The sequence below is a fragment of the Myxine glutinosa genome, chromosome 7 (genome assembly GCF_964187855.1).
Source record: "Myxine glutinosa chromosome 7, kmMyxGlut1.1, whole genome shotgun sequence".
Classification (NCBI taxonomy): Eukaryota; Metazoa; Chordata; class Myxini; order Myxiniformes; family Myxinidae; genus Myxine; species Myxine glutinosa.
The window spans coordinates 98,999,493-99,019,611 of record NC_136267.1 but is presented as its reverse complement, the minus strand read 5'-3'; the positions used below and the strand labels follow the sequence as shown (position 1 = coordinate 99,019,611).

The following is a 20,119-nucleotide window of genomic DNA, read 5'->3' as shown; positions in this document are numbered from 1 at the left end:
ATCGTGCCCAAGCCTGGCGGGGGATGGCGACCGTGCGGGGACCACCGGCGCCTCAACGACGCCACCACCCCCGACCGCTACCCCGTCCCCCACATCCAGGACTACTCCGCCCGGTTGGCGGGCATGTCCTTCTTTTCGAAGGTGGACCTCATACGCGGCTACCATCAGGTCCCCGTCAGGCCGGAGGACATCCCGAAGACGGCGGTCATCACGCCGTTCGGACTGTTCGAATTTCTTTGGATGCCCTTCGGTTTGAAGAATGCGGCTCAGGCATTCCAGCGATTCATGGACAGCGTCTTGCGCGACTTGGATTTTGTGTACATATACCTGGACGACATCCTCGTCGCCAGCGCATCCCGCGAAGAGCACCTTCACCATCTCCACACGCTCTTCGAACGTCTGGGCCAGCATGGCCTCATCGGGAACCCAGCCAAGTGCCGATTCGACGTCGCCGACATCGACTTTTTGGGGCACCGCCTCACCAGGCACGGGGCCGATCCCCTACCGGCCAAGGTGGAGGCGGTGAAGGGGTTTCCTCGCCCCCGCACGATCAAGGGGCTCCAGGAGTTCCTGGGCATGGTAAACTTTTACCATCGGTTCCTGCCCCGCATCGCCCAGCTCCTGCGCCCCTTGCATGAGGCCCTCCGAGGGAAGCCGGGCAAAGGTGACGTTACTTCGACCGCGCAGATGGACGCGGCGTTCGCAGGCGCGAAGCTCGCCTTGGCTAACGCCACCATGCTCGCGCACCCGGCGCCCGATGCACCGATCGCCCTCACCACCGACGCCTCGGACTACACGGTGGGCGCGGTGCACGAGCAATGGTTGCGTGGTGCTTGGCAACCACTGGCGTTCTTCAGCCGGCAGCTTCGCCCGCCCGAACGCCGCTATAGTACCTTCGACCGCGAGTTGCTCGGGCTTCACCTGGCGGTCAGGCACTTCCGCCATCTGCTCGAGGGCCGTGCGTTCACGGCCTTCGTCGACCACAAGCCACTGGTCTTCGCGATAGGCAAGGTCGCTGAGCCGTGGTGGGCCCGGCAGCAGCGTCACCTCTCGGCCGTGTCCGAGTACACGACGGACATCCGGCACGTCGCGGGGAAGGACAACCCGGTGGCGGATTGCCTTTCCCGGTCCGTCGCCCACGCCGTCCACCTTGGCATCGACTATGCCCGGATGGTGGTGGACCAGGCCGCCGACCCCGGCGTCCAGGCCTTGCGGACCGCCGTCACAGGCCTCCGCATCACCGAGGTGCCGTTCGACGGCGCGGCCCTCTTGTGCGACGTCTCCCTCGGGCGGCCTCGCCCCATCATGCCCACGGGCTGGCAGCGCCAGGTTTTTGACGCCATCCTCGGCCTGTCCCACCCGGACACGACGGCCTCCCAGAGGTTGGTCACCGACAAGTTTGTCTGGCATGGCCTCCGGAAGGCCGTCCGCGGCTGGACCAGGACGTGCCTCGCGTGCCAGTGCGCGAAGGTGCACTGGCACACCCAGGCCCCATTGGCCCCGTTCACGGTGCCGGAACGAAGGTTCGACCACGTACACGTGGACCTGGGGGGATCTCTGCCCCCCTCGCGGGGTTTCACCCATGTCCTGACGATGGTGGACCGCACCATCCGGTGGCCGGAGGCCGTGCCTTTGGCGGCGACGACGGCGGCGGACGTCGCACAGGCGTTCATCGCCACCTGGGTCGCCAGGTTCGGCGCCCCCTCGGACATATCGTCCGACCGCGGCCCCCAGTTCACCTCGGAGCTCTGGGGGGCAGTTGCGCGGGGGCTCAGGGTCCAGCTGCACCGAACCACGGCCTACCACCCCCAGGCCAACGGCCTGTGCGAGCGGTTCCACCGCTCGTTGAAGGCGGCGCTCCGGGCCACCCTCCGCGACGGCGCCCAATGACGACCTGCGCGCATCCGCGGCGGAGTTGGTCTTTGGACAACCGCTGCGGGTGCCGGGCGAGTTCCTCCCCGACCCCACGGCACCATGATCCGCGGCCCAGGAGCGCTCCGCGCTGCAGGAGACGGCCCGGAGGTTCGCCCCGGTGCCGACGGCGCACCACGGGCACCCGTCTAACCATGTCGCCCCGGAGCTTCGCACCGCGGAGTACGTCTTCGTCCGGCACGACGCCCACCGGACACCACTGCGGCCCCCGTACGATGGGCCTTTCCACGTGCTGGAGACCGGGGTGAAACATTTCACCTTGGACATCGGCGGTACTCCCGACTGCGTCTCGGTGGATCGCCTCAAACCGGCCCACCTCGACGTGGACCACCCACCGCAGGTGGCTTGGCCCCTGCGTCGGGGCCGCCCCCCTGCGGGCGGACCCCCGGCACCGCCCAGGCCCGCCGGCACGCCGCCCCCCGGTCCTGCACCCATCCCGTGTGCAGCCGGAGGCATCCCAGATGGCATCCCTGCACCCCGGACGCCGCCGGTCGCTAGAGGGCGCTTCGGCCGGGTCATCCGTTTGCCCCGCAAACTGGCCCTCCAGGTGCGCGGGAATTCTGGGGGGGCGCGTGTGGCGGACACGAAAGCTCACTGGCGTGAGGGCATCATTCCACGCACCAAGTGGGCGCGGCCACGCCCGAGGGGTAGGCGTGGCCGCGGGATATACACCGGGCGCACAGCCCGGAGCGCGCCAGTGCTACAGTTGAGCTCGTTTAATAAAGACTCTTAAACTCACCGCGTTGTCCGCTTCCTTCTTGTTGTGCAAGCAAGCGCGCGTAGCACCGCGCTTCAAAGGACCATTTAAGACGTGCATTTAAAACATGAATTCTTCCCCAAGGAAAGGAAGCGTGTTTACTCCTATATTTTAATAGCATAATTGTTTAATTGCCCACTCTTTTTATCATGAAAATCACGTAAGCATTCATGGCTACTGATTAAAATATCAGCGTGGCCATTCATCAGTGTGTGCCTGGAAAAGTCATCAACTTGCCAGTTATGTTCTCTATTTTCCAAAGTGTGCATAAGGTGAAGAGAGTGGATGAGTCTGCGAGTATAAGTGTGGGTTTGTACGCGATTTTAGGATGGTAGTTGAGGAAGAGGAAGTGTATGCAACAGGTATGTGGCAAGGAATCGTCATGTGAGAGGGAGTAGCTAGGTTGCTGTGATCATGTGCATGCAAAATTTGCATGAAGAATGAAAATGAGCAATTTCCAGACCATGATTTCTGCAGTGACTGTTGATCCCTGTGAAAGTGGAAGAAGGCTCTTCTTCACACCAAATATTCTGCATTTCACTGCATGTATAAAAAAAAAAAGAGCAAAGAGATCACAAAACAAACACAAACGCTTCAATTATCGAAATTATCTTTGTAACATGTGTTAAATTTATTTTTGGAATCATTGAAACCAAAGCTTTCAGAATCATTGGAATCTCCCGCGATGAAGCTAACTCCGAGGGCCTTTCACTCACTCACCGCAGGAAGGTAGGTGGTCTTTCTGTCTTCTACCGACTCCTCTCCGGCCTTGCCCCCCCAGCTCTCTCTGGGCTCTGTCCCCCAAATATTCCTGCAGGTCGCACAAGATCTGCCAGCAACCCTCTTATGGTTAAACTGCCAAAATCTAGGCTCTCTGCTCACCTTCACTCCTTCATTCCTCTTTTCTCCCGCCTCTGGAACAAACTCCCACACTCTCTTCAATCCCACTCCTCCCTCCAGGTCTTTAAAACAGCTGTTCACCACCATCTCTTATCTTCCCCCATCCAAAACCTTGATCTTTTCTACCCCTGTTAATTCACCACAGATACACTTTTTTTGAAATACCGACTTCTTTCCTGGAAGTTATAGCGGTGTCCATGTGTTTTATACCTCTCCCACTCTCCCCTCCCCCCCCCCCCCCACCCCTCTCCCCCCCGCCTTCGAATGCCTCCTCCCCCTAAGCCCTCTCCCTCCCACAGATCTTCCAATGTCCCTGTTCTCTGCTGTTGTGCTTGTGTGCCTCTCTTTCTCTCCCCATTTTCTCTCCCGCTCCCTTTATTGTATGTTTGTGTGTCCGTTTGTTTTTTTGTGATTGATGTTAGTTCTTACACGAGCCTCGATCTTGTATACAATATATATAGATATATATTACAAATAACGAAGGCGAAAATTCAGTATGTTGTCAGTTGGACCTGACATTCGTGATCCCAACATTCACGGGTTCCGCAGATTCGTGGTGAATAACATGCGACCTGCTTCAACATTTGCAGCCCTGTGCTTCTCATTTTCGTGGTTTTTCGCGAACGTATTCGCGGGCCTTTTGATTTTCCATTATAAATCACGAACCTCATGGAACCTATCCCCCTTTTTCCCATTAAAGCAATGCACCCACATTTGCGGTTCCAACATTCACAGCATTTTTACTCATTTTGTTTGGCTTTTTGGTCATTTCATAACTAGTTTTGGCTTTTTTCAGTCATTCCAAAACGGTAGTCTTATTAGTGATAAGCTACCATAATTGGAAAGTGTGCTAGCCATGTACAGTCACTGTCTCGTTTCAACTTTGTCTCTGTTGGATAAGGATTTAAGGCTGGCAGTGCCTTCTTCATATACAATTGAGGATTTAATGGATCCAATAGTATATTTTGAAAAGAGTCCTGGAAATATATTTTTATGTATGCTGATGCCCTGCCCAAATTCTCTTCTTGAGGGTTGTTGTACAATGAATACAAATTGCATTAGGTCGGAGTCCTGAGATGTTCATGTTTCTAAAAAATAAACGTTTCTAATAATTATCAACCTAAAATTCTCCAAATTCTCCAACAAAAGTCATGCATGATTTTTTCCTTAGGATCTTCCTAAAGCATTCTTCTTTCGAGTCTTCAAAATCTCATGCAGTCTGCAACACCTATAGATCATGTGTCTCCTCAGAAAAAAACAACCAAGGCATTATTTTTGCAATGAACAGTAGATATATCAATAATCACAATGAATTTGTGATTTTGAGACTTGGTGTTAATTCAACAGCTGAATAGGATTGGAACTTCAGGATCTTAGGGTCCCAAGGCCACCACCATAACCATTAGGCCAACACCAGATATATTGCAGGAGGAGGCCATGGTCTTTCGTTTTATATGCTGGGCGTAAAGCATTGGAAGCAGCACGCACCATGTTCGAAGTCGAGTTTTAGATGACCTGCAAGGGTTCGAACTACCGACCTCCCAGACTCAGAGCGGATGCCCTCACCATTATGCCACTAAATCTCAATGACAATTTATACCGATCATGCCTTTGAAGGAACTGCGCTCCAACGCGAGTCGAAAGAATTGACGCAACCAAAGACGGAATTCGTCCGAGTTGCTTTATTGAAACAAAACAGCTCAGGTATTCTGACAAGCCCGTTTTTCGGGCAGCAATATATATACACATTTATGTCGGGAAGTTTGCCCGGCAAAAGCTATACCGGGCATGCCCGGGTATCAAGGGCGAGCCTTGGAAAGGCGAGTCTGGACCTGCCCGGGCGTGTTTGGCTGCGGCCTGGCAAGTCGAGGCTGGGCGTGCCCGGGCGCTCTGGGCGAGCACTGGAAAGGCGATAGCGGGCATGCCCGGACGCTCTGGGCGAGCCCTGGAAAGGCGATAGCGGGCATGCCCGGACGCTCTGGGCGAGCCCTGGAAAGGCGATAGCGGGCATGCCCGGACGCTCTGGGCGAGCCCTGGAAAGGCGATAGCGGGCATGCCCGGGAAAGACGAGACCGGGCGTGCCCGGGAGGTTCGGGCGTGCCCGGGAACAGTGAGTCCGGGCATGCCCGGGAGAGGCGCCTCTGGCCGTGTTCTGGCCGGTGCAAGGCGATTATGTACATCCAGCGGTAACCGCTACACCTTCATGTTTTTATGAACCCTATATCATCAGTGATGGCATTCTGATGAGTTAAATGTATTTTGCACAGGCTAACTCATTTCAAACTGTTGGAAGCTGCCGTTGGATTTGGACAGGACTGAGTGAAACTCTCTGCAAGCTGTCTATTCACTTCAAGACTGCTTTTAAATCTCTAACTCTTTTAAATCCCAATATCAATGCTGCCTGATAATTCTTCCACAAAAGCTGCTCTCCCTTAGGCATAGATTTATCCCATCTCATCTGCAGGTATTGTTCCCATCCTCTCACCACTGGTACACTGAGTACTGTGTTGAGGCAGTAGACTTCAAACAACTTGCCTTCTATTCCTGGACAGCAAATCTGACGTAAGTCATCCTCAGATCATTCCACGAATCCAACAATAGGTGTGTCCACACTCATAAGAACCAGAAAACATCTGACCAAACAACGCTGAATCTTCTATCTAACCTGTCTCCTTTCTTAAAGACCTGGTGGAATCTTGTCGAATCAGTCTCTGTTGTATACTCCCCCTCCATCTCTTCCCTCACTTAAAAAACATGGAGCATAAATAGATCCTCTTAACTACAGGCCTATTAGCTTCCTTCCAAGCATAAGCAAATTTATGGAGTTCCCAGCCCATTTGCCTTTGTTCATTTCTGAGGAGAGGTTTCACCAGGTCTTTTACACCAGGTGGTGTAAAAACAGGAGGGCTGGTCATCTTCATGACCAGGATGGCTATGAGTAGAGGAAGTTAGTAAGTCATGTGTGGAGTTGCCCATGGATGCCATCGGCAGACAATTTGGAGAGCAAGGCAGGATGCCAGACTGCATTTAAAAACACGAGATATGTCCAGCGAGACGGCCCTGATCTCATGTCTGACACTGAGGGCCTCCACCCATTGTTGGGTGAGTAGAAGAAACATGTGTCCAAAGTGGAGTGACCTGGTCTAAAACCAAATTGGTGATCTGGGATGGGGTTGTTTGAGAAAAGGAAGGATTTCATATCAGTTGTGATGATGGATTTCATGACCTTGCTGATGACTGGAAGTAAGCTGGTAGGTCTGCAGTTAAGGGGATTTGTTTTGTACCTTTTTATGTAATGCAGTGATGTTGGATAATTTCTAAGCAGATGGACAATGACCGAGCACAAATTGTAAGGTGAAAACGGCAGAGAGATGATGTGCAAGAGTAGCAGAGCAGGTTTTTAGGACATGTGAGTTGATGCTGTCCGGTCCAGTAGCAGAGTCAGAGTCACAGTCGATGGTTGAAGAACCTTCTCCACCTTCTCAGGTGCAACAACCTTGCCCTATGCTGAACGTTTGAACACTCTTATTGTTGCCTCACTTTCTGACATGCATAATTTAATCAACACTAGATTTCTAAATCCTTGCTCACTCTTGAGTGGCATCGCCATCTTTTTCCCCAAACTTGACTCACTATGTCTGGTCACAGCTTAAGAAATTCCCAACAGGTGCACTTTTCTCAAATAAGAACTAAAATATCTAAACAATCTCCTGTTCCAGTTATGATTCAGTTGGTAAATGCTCATCCTTAGATTCGTTTTTATTTATTAATTTATTATTACACATTATTCATTTTAGCTCACCGGGACTTTAGTCTGGTGAGCTAATGCGATCGAGCAGTGTCTGTAGGTCAGTGAATGAATGAATGAATGATCGTGTTAAGGCCATTTTCCCCGCTAGAGTGGGGGTTGGCCTTGCAGGCCCCATGACCTCATGGTTCCCTGTTTGAGGCAATGTTTTTATGGCCAGATGCCCTTCCTGACGCCAACCCTTAGTCGCCTCTTACGATGTGCAGGGATACGGTGTACCTATTCTAAATCGGGGTACACACCATGATCATTCATCCCAGAAAGCTGGTACTCAATTTGCTGACCTCGGAAGGATGACAGGCTGAGTCAACCCCCCTGGTGTTAATTCAGCGATCGACCGGGATTCGAACTCAGGATCCTAGGATCCCAAGCTAGCACCCTAACCGCTAAGCCAACACCAGGCTCAGTGTCTGTAGGTCAGTGCAGTACGTAAACACTTCAGCCATTATTTCTTGATCCAAACACATGATTTCGATGAAACTTGGCCACAAGCTTCAAATCTGAGTCCTAACAAAGGTGTATGTGCTCAGTCAGGCTCAGTCAAAATCTGCGCTCAGTCCGCATCAAAAATCTCAAAATCCGCATCAAAATCTGCGTTCAGTCAGGGGGTCTACGGGTGTTTTTTTGACCCCCTCCAAAATAGTTATTTTTTCTCTTCTCCGAAACTACACACACTATGTCGATGAAACTTGACCACAACCTTCATCACCTGTAGTGTACCAAAGTTTATTCACAGCAATAAATAAATCAGGGTCTCAGGGGATGTACGATAGAGTTGACCCCCAAAAATAGGTATTTGCTCACTTCTCCAAAACTACACACATGATTTCGACAAAACTTGACTCCAACCTTCATCACCCGTGATGTACAAAAGTTTGTTCACAGCATTAAAAATATCAGGGTCTAAGGGGGCCTACATTTTTTAAATATAATCTGCCTGTTCATTTAATTATGTGATTATTTTTATTATTTCCATTGGTAGTTTTATATTTTATCATCAATACTATTCCATTTTGTTTTATCTCGATGGGACTGAACTTTTTTGTCCTTGGACGACTTGTTCTGTATATTTTGGAATTAGGCTGAAATTCGATTTGATTTAACTTCATAGAAGCAGTAGCTGGTCCAACAATTGGAAAATGTCTTCCAACCCTAATACATCTCACTATCACTCTGTCACTCTGAAAGGACCATTGGTGAACTCTCCAATTGAGTTCCTTAAAAAGAAAGTCAGTCAGTCAAAATGTTGGCCCTCACTATCAGCCTTGCTCATTGGGCAAACCATACATCCAAGTTGGCCTCCAAAGCCAGATGCCCACTGGGCATTCTCCATGGGGCAAAGTCTTTTGCTGAGAAATCTGAATGTTTATCCACCTGAAAGGCCTTCATCCACAGCTGATGGAGTAGTGTGGTTGGTGCCCCTACCTCACACTTTGCATTTTCTGATATCATGAAAATGAAGGACCCAAAAAATTGTTGGAACCTGCTGTGGTGAAGCTGAATCGCTGAACCTGTTACTCTCGCATCACAGACAAGTCGGTGGCGTTTCTGTCTACTGCCTGATTTTTGGTCTTGCACCCTTTGCCCTTTCCTTGCTCCCAAGTTTCTCAACGTTTCTGCTATTAACCCATTTCTGGTAAAACTCCAAAAATCCAGGCTCACTGCTCACCTCCACGCATTTGTTTTGTTCACCTCTTTTCTCACATATGTCGAACCAACTACCTCAATCTGTTCAATGTCATTCTAACCTCCAGTGCTTCAATATGGCTGTACACCACTACCTCAGGTCATCCATACCCCAGCTTTTTTTCTACCCTGTTTAACCCTCCCCAAGACCACCCCTTATATTCTAAGTTTGTTGTGTCCCTCTTGCCCCACTCCCTCACCCTTTGTTGTTGTTTTATGGTCCATTTCTGTTTCATTCCAGTTTTCCCTTCTTTGTCTTGCTATGTTTGTGTGTGTATCCAGCCTGTCCATCCCTTGTGTCATCCTCCACTTCCCCTTTGTCTCTTTCCTCCCACACGCATTCTTCTTCCAAGTGTCCCTCTACCCTGTTGTTGGTGTATCGCCACCCACACCTCTCCCCCGTCCAGCCCCTTTCCACTGTGTTCTTTGTGTTCTGTGCTGTATCTGGTCCATTTTGTGCTGTAGCTTTTTCACGAGGCCCGACTTTGTATACAAATATAAAATATAATTTAAAATATATTGAATATACTTTCACCTTTTTGTCCTGGAGTGTAGACGGGCTCTTTCACTTGTGTGAAGATGTATCCTTGTGTAAGTAGTAGTTGGGGGTAGACGTTCACCTCTTTTACTCCTATTTTTGCAGACACTTGGAGAGTGACGTGGTCTTCAGGTAATTTATTTCTCACGCGTTCCTCCAAATGTGAAAAAATCTAAATGTTGGAGAAGAAAACTGTCACAATCAAAATGGACTTTAATGGTAACATTTTAACCATTTTATCAATTACTCCAATTGTTTATAACATTTCACTTTCAGTCACACATAACTCTCTTCTGAGTCGTTTGCAAAGAAATAAACGTTTTCGTTTAACTTAAAAAAAAAACATTTTCAATCAATCAATTCAATCATATATATATATATATATATATATATATATATATATATATATATATATATATATATATATATATATATATATATATATATATATATATATATATATATATATATATATATATATTGTATACATAAATTGTATACATAAAAGCATTTAGCGCCGGCTTGGGATCTGAGGATCCTGAGTTCGAATCCCGGTCAATCGCTGAATTAACACCAGCCGGGTTGACCCAGCCTGTCATCCTTCCGAGGTCGGCAAATTGAGTACCAGCTTGCTGGGATGAATGATCCCGGTGTGTACCCTGAATTAGAATAGGTACACCGTATCCCTGCGCATCTTAAGAGGCAACTAAGGGTTGGCGTCAGGAGGGCATCTGGCCATAAAAACATTGCCTCAAACCGGGAACCATGATTGTCATGGGGCCGCAAGGCTAATTAATAAAAAAACCAAAAACCAAAAAAAAACCCCGCTCGAGCAGGGAAAAATGGCTTTAAAACGATCATTCATTCATTCATTCATACATAAAAGCATTTCTTACGCGGATGGAAATAATCTGCTGATAGTTGTTCTCTTCTTTCAAAGTAAATAACTTTTCTACTATGAAATCTCTTTTGGTGGCGGTGTACACTGAAATCTGCAGCAAAAGAGATGCACAACACAGTCATTTCATTGCAATATTAAAACAGTGCACAACTTTTGCACCCGGATACAAACTTTTGGGAAAGATTTCCACAATAAAAGATATAGCATATTTTTTTGAACCTCAGGGAATGGAAGTGGTGGTGGTTGGGCACATTGGGAAGGGGGGTTATTTGGAGGAAGAGTGGAAGAATTCTCCATAGGCCACTACTCAAAATATCTTTTTAATTATCCAGTGTTTAGGCTTCCAGGAATTGTTTAAACAATAAAATCAATTGATTTGAAGTGCATACAGTTATTGTATTGTTTCTGTTCAGATCAGGTCAGTGACCTTTCAGTCTACATTTTCATGACACTTGATACCATGCTATGATATGATATGCTATGATACCAGCCACAGTCAAATGAATGCATTTGAGGCGAAACTGTTACTCCCCCTTTCCCCCCCTCCCCCACTCCCCTCTGTGACAGGTAACCGCACATGCAGATCATTGAACATGAATTTTTTTTAAATTGGAACTGGGTAAAGGAATTGTGTTATATACGGTACTGTCTGACACAAGAAGTCAAATAGTTTTTCAAAATAGCAAAATAAAATTACTCTCAGCAGATAATCAAATGTGAACGGTCACCTTGGATTCTGGATTCAAGATAATAATTTATGATCCATGCCAAAAATGATAGAAGTTTGATGTCCACTCGTAATTAAATAACAAAAAAAATCTAAGAAATGGTGACATCAAAGATCAGGGAGCAGGCCGCATATCTATCTGAGTATACATTGTATCAAACTCTTATTGCATCATCATTAAACATGTGGATTGCATTTGGCACAAATGATTATCTAAAATGACAGCATAGGGTATGTGCAACACAAAAGCAGATTGATAGAACAACTAAAACCAAAAAAATTATGGAGTTTGCGTGTGATGGGTCTTGCATGATCTTGTGAACTTTCAGTGCAACGTTTCTCACACAAAGTACCAAATGAGGGGAGGTTTATCCAAATTACTCTGTGCAATCTTCCTGGGTCTTTTGAGTGTCTTTACTTTTTTTTTTGACAAGCTACCAAAAGTACAAATCAAACTGAAAATGAGAATACTTTTGATCAGAGATCCAATAAGCCAGACTGAAAGAAGAACCAATATGCCATTGTCAACATGGAACTCTTTCAATTTCAATATAGAGTGCATTCAGAAAGTATTCAGACCCCTTCATTTTTGTCACATTTTGTTATGTTGCAGCCTTATGCTGAAATCGTTTAAATTCATTTTTCCCTCATCAATCTACACTCAATACCCCATAATGACAAAGAGAAAACAGGATTTTAGAAAGTTTTGCAAATTTATTAAAAAGAAAAAACTGAAATATCACATCGACATAAGTATTCATACCCTTTGCTATGACACTTGAAATTTAGCTCAGCTGCCTCCCATTTTTCTTGATCATCTTTGAGATGTTTCGACACCTTGATTGGAGTCCACCTGTGGTAAATTCAATTGATTGGACATGATTTGGAAAGGCACACACCTGTCCATATAAGGTCTCACAGCTGACAATGCATATCAGAGCAAAAACCAAGCCATGAGGTTGAAGGAACTGCCTGCAGAGCTCAGAGACAGGATTGTGTCGAGGCACAGATCTGGAGAAGTCTGCAAAAAAAATTCTGCAGCATTGAAGGTTCGCAAGAGCACAGTGGCCTCCATAATTCTTAAATGGAAGAAGTTTGGAACAACTAGGACTCTTCCTAAAGCTGGCCGCCCGGCCAAACTGAGCAATCGGGGGAGAAGGGCCTTGGTAAGAGAGGTGACCAAGAACCCGATGATCACTCTGGCTGAGCTCCAGAAATCCTGTGCGGAGATGGGAGAAACTTCCAGAAGGACAACCATCACTGCCAACACTCCACCGATCTGGGCTTTATGGCAGAGTGGCCAGACGGAAGCCTCTCCTCAGTGAAAGACACATGAAAGCCCGCTTGGAGTTTGCAAAAAAGCACCTAAAGGACTCAGACTGTGAGAAACAAGATTCTGTGGGCTTTCATGAACCAAAATATACCGGACCGGACATTTGTCAGGACCGATGTTGTGTTCCTCGTGTTGAGAAACTTGAGCACATATCTCTTTATTATGTACTCCAGATAACCATTGTCACCGAGTATATTCATGATTTTGTCCATTTCAGCAGGAAGATTACAAGGTGAGCAAATCCTCTGAGCTCTGTTCACAAGGATGTTGGTCAAGGCAATTTTGTATCTAGTGGAGCTGTAGGAATCCCAACGAGTATACTGCCCAGTGAAGGTAGGCTTCCGGTAGATGGATGTAGTGAAACCACGTGCGGATCTTTCGACCAACACGTCCAAGAATGGTAAAGTGTTTGAAGATTCCAGCTGCATGGTGAACTTCAGGGCTGGATGGAGAGTGTTCTGTGTCAAGAATGCGTCAAATGCCATTTAAGACTCAAACAAAGCAAAAAGTTGTCAACATACCGATAGTATAGGATGGGAGTATCCACACCTTGCCCACCAGTAAGTTTCTGCATTTCGTGATAGCCCACAACTATATTCGCAAGCACTGGGCCTAATGGAGAACCCATGGCGACACCATCAGTTTGAACATACATAATGTTGTTGAAACTAAATTCAACTTGCCTCGTTGCTATGTTCATCAACTCCACAAAGACTTGTTCTGAAATCTGCGGATGTTCCAGATCACTGAAATATAGCAGATTTGCACATATGTCAATAGTCTCCGTCAGTGGGACATTTGTGAACAAACTTTGTATATCAAAGGAGGCGATTATGTTGTACGCACTTGGCGGTGTTGTAGTACAAATTGCTTCTGCAAATGTGAAAGAATCTTTGATCAGGAATTGTGAAAGTGCCTCCAATACTGGTTGCCTTAGAATTTAGATAGTTCACCGCACCTTGTGGAGCTGTAACGTAGCTGTTTGGTAATCTGACCTTCCGACCGTGACGAACGGCCGGGTTCGGCTGCATTTCCCAATTGTTGGAATTTTGTTTCATCTTTAAGGATATCCGAGACTGGTGTTGGCTTAGCGGTTAGGGTGCCAGCGTGGGATCCTAGGATCATGGGTTAGAATCCTGGTCAATCGCTGAATTAATGCCAGGTGGGTTGACTCAGCCTGTCATCCTTCTGAGGTTGGCAAATTGAGCACCAGTTCACTGGTATTTCCGTGTGTGTCGCAAGAGGCGACTAACAGGGTTGGTGGCAGGAAGGGCATCCGGCCGTAAAACATTGCTTCAAAAAGGGGACCACGGTGCCCAAAAAAGGACCACAAATGGCCTCTAAAGGCGGTTCCTTTAAGGATATCCAATTTTGTTGAAGTAATCGATCTTATTCGAGATTAAAACTCCGGTGGCTTTATCGGGTTTACAAATGTGAATGTCACCATTCCTCCTCAATCCTCGTATTGGCAAGAGACAATCTCGTCGCATGTGAAAGTCCAAGACGACGTTCGGGGTTCCACAGTACGCATGCGCGAGGGCCGACAGTCTGGCCCTCAACGCTTCGTCTTCTTCCTCGGATACAGGTTGATGCATTGACAGTTGAGCATATAGGAGTTATAAACATCTTGGGCAAGCCATACATTATTGAAGTTATAACTCCTTTATGCTCAACTGTCAATGCATCAACCTGTCGCGATACTCTATTGATGTAGATTGTAGACAGTCATAAATTACCTCAATTATTGAGATTTGCATGCATTATGTTCCTACTTTCCACTTTCAATGACGAATCATCATTGGTCTCGTCTCTGATAATGCTGTCTGTGACCATCTGACATGGAGAGCAGCAAGATGAGAAGTCAAAATTAAGCTTCAATTAATCAGACAATAAAACATTGCCATACAGATGACTGATACTCTTCGCTCATTAAAATTTCCATTCAGTTAGCTGCATCATTCTCGATGTACTAGGCCTCAAAAATATATCCAGTGGTGTTGGGGTGTTAAAACACATTGATCTTTACTGTCATTTATTTGTGCCTTTTACCATTTCTCCTGCCACCTAAATGCAGCCTTTGTTTGAACTGCCAATTGCAAATAGCAGTACTCGGGTTTTTGTCTTACACTGGCAATTATCGACCCTGACTTTTTGCATTGAAGTCAACCCCACGATAAGGTTGATATTTCACAAAAATATAATTGAGGAAATTGATATTCGTCAAACATAATATCTATATATTTTATACATATGAAAATTTAAGCATACCGACAAAAAGTTTTAAGAACACCTAAGCGCAGTATACACACCCAGAGCCATATAATACTAGAGTTTGGTGAACTTAACAATAGGCGCCATGTTGTTACTCAACTGTTCAGGTGCGGGTAGCATTAATTACGTGCTATTGGAACGAATTTTTAGACCTTTAAGATCCCTTATACCTTTTTACAGACTTTTGACTTTCGACACTCAGAGCCTAAACATTTTAAACCCTTATGGCCCTCAGACCTTTAACTTTATAACCCTATTGAAAGACCCATTTAGACCCATTAACCCCTCAATACCTTCAATACCATTAGACACTTTAGAGTTTAGACCATTTAACTCGCATGATCTTTAAGACATCTTAGACCCTCAAGACCCCATTACACTTCAAGATCATTAAAACCCCATTCGACCCTCAAGACACTTCAAACTCTTTTAACCCATCAAGACCCCATTAGACCCTCAAGACCCTTTGCTATGAGCCTAGCTTTTTTAATAACTTACCTCTTTGAATGCACCAGGTAATAGGCTATGCCAAGTCACAGACAAGGTTTTTTATATCTCAGCTTGCCTTTACTGAGGTAAAACATCACCATAACACGTCACATTCCATGACGTTTCATGCTTTTCTACAGTAGTAATATTGCTTTCATGCATGTAATGCATGATCCACTCATGACTGTGCGGTTCCATATGTGTAATAATATGTAATGTTACATGACATATGCATGTCGACACATACAGATTATTTTATTATTTGGACCACAATTTTTTATTATTATTATTACTATTTGACATTAACACAAGAGATTGTCTATTATAAAATCAGATTTAATCATACCATAGAATGTCACGTGGTCCAACTCCTGATTCTAGTTGGCGTTCACTCGATCATTTCAGCACAAAATTAGCGTACTGCTTGGGCAGGAAGAGAAGTCAAAACAAATAAGAAGTAAATACTTTAAATGGTAATTGATCCGCTATGAGAGAAAGGGAATCTGTAAAAAGGAATCCATTTCTTTCATGGCGGATTATTTACCATTTAAGTTATTTACTTCTTATTTGTCCTGATTCTATACTTGGCTCGTTTTAACAGCAACATAATTGTTCTCAACTCACCGCACACACAAACGAGTCAGCATTGAGGTAAAACCATGTTGACTCTCCATTACGCACTACGAACCTTTACTTTACCATATTTCCTTCTTTCTCGATCACGAGGACAACTTGTCTGATCGATTAGACCTGCCCCATGTTGAACAGCACGGAATCTTTTACACGCCAAAATCGACTTAAAAATGAAAAATTATGATATGTAAATATCACAGAGTCCATAAAAATGCACACGATGGAGCGCTCGCTTGGCGAAGATTAATAACAACATGGCGCCTTGCGGTCATGTGATCACATATCCTCCAATCACGATCGTTTTCGCTCAAACCAAGTTTGCCGAACTCTTATTCTATGACTGTACACGCCGACAAATGATATTTTATCATGGTTTAAATATGCACGTGAAAAGTTAAGCACACTTACAAAAAATATTTAAGCACACCTAAACATGCCTACCCACCGACAAATGATATTTTATCATCGGTTAAATATAGACATGAAAATGTAAGCACACCTACAAAATGTAAGCACACCTATAAATATACACATGAAAATTTAAGCACACCTACAAAATGTAAGCACACCTATAAATATACACTTGGAAATGTAAGCACACCTACAAAATGTCAGCACACTTATAAATATACACGTGAAAATTTAAGCACACCTACAAATTTAAGTACACCTATAAATTTAAGCACACCTACAAATTTAAGCAGACATATACATTTAAGCACACCTATAAATGTAAGCACACGCAGCAGGAATATTGAATAAAGTTCAAATTTAATTTCAACGACAAATTAAAGAACACTTGATGGACAGGCTGGATTTTCCATTCATCACCAGACCAAGGTTTGCTTTACACACCCAACATGTACAGCAGATGAATCTGCTACAGATCCCGTATCAAGGCCCTGAAGGAATTCCAACAACACCATCTCAGATCCCTCATGAAATTCCAATGGCAGGACAAAGGTCAGAACTGACCATGGTGATTCAACAACAACCTGCCCCTCATCTTTCATTGTTTGCAAACCTACAGCCCCTCATCATTTATCTCCTTGTATTTAAAGAAAAGATCAAAATAATTTTCCATTTCACCTTTTTTTAACCTATATTCATTGTGATGTAATGTAAGTAGTGAAGCCATGCACGGCTCACCCCACCACGTTGGGAATAAAAATTAATTGGGAAAGTTTAAGGCATCAAAAACTACAGTGTATCAAATTTAAAAAAACAAAAACATTTGTGACATACTATGATAGAAAACTAGCTGAAGTATCCGGCATTACCCAGGGAAATTAAATGATATGCTATAATAATTAAATTAGTGTTGTTGACAACAAATTGCTACAACCTCAACATACGATCTTCACAATACATATTACTTGATCGCTCTGGATAAAAGCTCAGGCAGTCTATAAGCACAAGACTAGAATGAGCCTCAAAGGCCCATTTTCTGGTTTTATCTGGGGACAATATTTTATTCAAACATAGCCCAAGACCCTCCTCTGGATGAAAGAGGAGAACATGCAAAGTTTGGTTGCACTGGTTCCTGCAGGGTCCGGATGCACACACGAACAAACACACAAACAAACTTTCTTCTTTATATATTAGATATCATATCAGACATTTTGCCAAGTTGAACCATGAGGAGACATTTATTGAATACATGGAACAAAAATGGTAAAAGTTTGACAACTTTTCTCTACTACCCCAACCCCTTCCCTCCTCTCCTTCATTTTTCTCCTCACTCATTCTACCCTCGCCTCTGCTCCACTCCTTTCTCTCTCTCTCTCTCTTATCCTCCATCTCTCTCTTTTATCCTCCACACTTCCTTTCTTTTTCTAATTTTAATTCTCTCAACTCAGCCCCCCACATGTATGAGGTAAACAGACAACCCGCAATGTTACTTCTCTTTTTGGAATAACCACATATGTTGTGAACAAGGGTGCTCATTCATTCTTACAGTGCCTTGCTTATCCTTGGTGTACCCGAATCCTTCAACGACAAACTTCTCTTCCACATCTGCATCAAGTATGCCTGATGTAACCAGTGAGAAGCTGCAGCCACAGAAGTATGTGTTAGGCATGATTCAGGTATACAAATCAAACTAAGTAGGAAATTGGTTATACACAAGTAATATTGTTACATTGTTATGTTCCTGTCAGTTGTTGACATCTTCAGAAATGTATCTTATAGTTCCACAGGATGACGCAGAAAGGTAAAGTACAATTAAAAATGATTTTTTAAAACATTGAAGCTGCAACAGTGCAATGCAGAAGTACAGTCAATATTTAAAGATCACTGCAGTAAAAGGCACTTAACAACATCCAGGTATCGTATAACCAGGCCCAAACAAGACTAATCGCTCTCAAGGCTCAGCTTAAGCCTAAGTTTCCAAGAAACAGATGAGTTCACATGGCACAAAATGCACTGGGGACAGCACGTCCGAGTTTTCTGCAGTATGTACATACAGGTATCTTAATCAATCAATAATATTGTTAGGAAAATGGATTTTTGTGTATTTAGTGAACTAAACGAGTTTGTGTCTTATTTTTGTTATGATAGTTCAATTAAAAATGTAAATACAGTATTGCATTATTGGACCACGCAAGATAAGTTTTAACGCTCAGCAGGTAGTATTTTGTTTTGTAGCTCTATAAAAATGTATTCTTGAATTTTAAGAAAATCTGCTGTAACTGCCAGCCGAAGGCAAAGAACATTTGAACATGCGTTGACATATCCTTTTCCTGTCGTTGATTCAAACTCACAGTTGCTCCAGCGCAAAAACCGTGAGTTGAACATTAGTGGGGCGGCTTAGCCCAAATATTCAAAAGAATTGTGCATTTTGTGATACAAGCACCAAATTTGGCACAAATGTACATTAATATGTTGCGAACATTTTCAGATATTGGGCCACTTGAAATTCCGTAATTTTTTTTTTCAAATTTTTTCAAATTTCGTAATTTCAAATTTTTCGGGTGACACCGTCACAATTTCGGTCTTCGAGGCCGGCCGATAGGCAAAGTGTGACCGGAAGGGACGAGGTTCTCCTGACCACGTGGCACTCGATCTGGGAAGCGAGAGGCGTTCCATTAGTGGACGCGCCCCTCACGCCCGACTTTTGGGCGGCCCCGGCAGGCCGTTTGTTTTGACGTTCCGTGACAGGCCCCGCACCCCCACCTCCGGGCCGACCGGAAGCTTGTGCTGAGTACATCATACCTGAACAACTCAGTGAGGCAGAACACAGCAGTGCACACCAGGGTGACCCCTTCAGTGCATAAACCAATTAACCTGTCCACTGCAGGGCATATAGAAATGAAGTTATTTTCTGCATATAATAATAATATAAGTTCAGTTCTATATAACAATTTCTGTTATCACCACTACCACTACAACTCCCACTACTACAAGCTTTGTCTGGAATTTTGTGGACTAACAGACAAACAGACATACAGACAAGCTGGGATCAAAACATTACCTCCTTCCACCATTGAGTGTAGAGGTAAACATCATGGAAATTATATCATGCCCTAGATTTAATTCATGCTTACCCGTGTATTTGCTTCACTGGTTCACAATGTCTTTTGCATACATGTAATTCAGACTCTCGTCTTCATTGCTGACCACACAATGTTCGCAACATATTAATGTACATTTGTGCCAAATTTGGTGCTTGTATCACAAAATGCACAATTCTTTTGAATATTTGGGCTAAGCCGCCCCACTATATCGGCCGGCCTCGAAGACCGAAATTGTGACGGTGTCACCCGAAAAATTTGAAATTACGAAATTTGAAAAAATTTGAAAAAAAAAATTACGGAATTTCAAGTGGCCCAATATCTGAAAATGTTCGCAACATATTAATGTACATTTGTGCCAAATTTGGTGCTTGTATCACAAAATGCACAACAGGTTTGCTATGCTGCTACACTACATGGGAAAAGATCATTGAAGGAATGCAATGGGGACATTTTTGAGTTTTGAGGCTAGATATAATGAACTCGATATGAAGGGCAGTTGTGTTAGAGATTTGAAGAGAGTTGATCAGTGAGGAAGGCACAGTAATGGAAGAGAAGAGGCTTGAGAGGAAAATAAGTCACATTCCAGCATTGGAGGTTGTTTCACCTGGCAGATTCAGGCTTAGGTACAG

The 20,119-nt window shown here is 44.9% G+C and overlaps 1 protein-coding gene and 1 long non-coding RNA gene across 2 annotated transcripts in view; both read right to left on the bottom strand.

Annotated features, from left to right (window-relative positions):
* The window catches only part of LOC137431468 (complement C3), a 613,976-nt gene that overhangs the window by 583,706 nt on the left and 10,151 nt on the right, over positions 1-20,119 (bottom strand). Inside the window, exons 2-5 of the mRNA XM_078782039.1 lie at positions 17,933-18,026; positions 10,518-10,613; positions 9,619-9,793; positions 3,153-3,229 (exon numbers count right to left, since the gene is read on the bottom strand). Coding sequence (XP_078638165.1) covers positions 3,153-3,229; positions 9,619-9,793; positions 10,518-10,613; positions 17,933-18,026 — 442 coding nt within the window. The remainder of the gene's footprint in view (positions 1-3,152; positions 3,230-9,618; positions 9,794-10,517; positions 10,614-17,932; positions 18,027-20,119) is intronic.
* LOC144892972 (uncharacterized) lies at positions 4,052-6,758 on the bottom strand. The gene is made up of 2 exons (XR_013624121.1): positions 5,789-6,758; positions 4,052-5,198 (listed from the first exon to the last, which is right to left on the bottom strand). It is a non-coding gene; the product is annotated as an uncharacterized LOC144892972 (long non-coding RNA).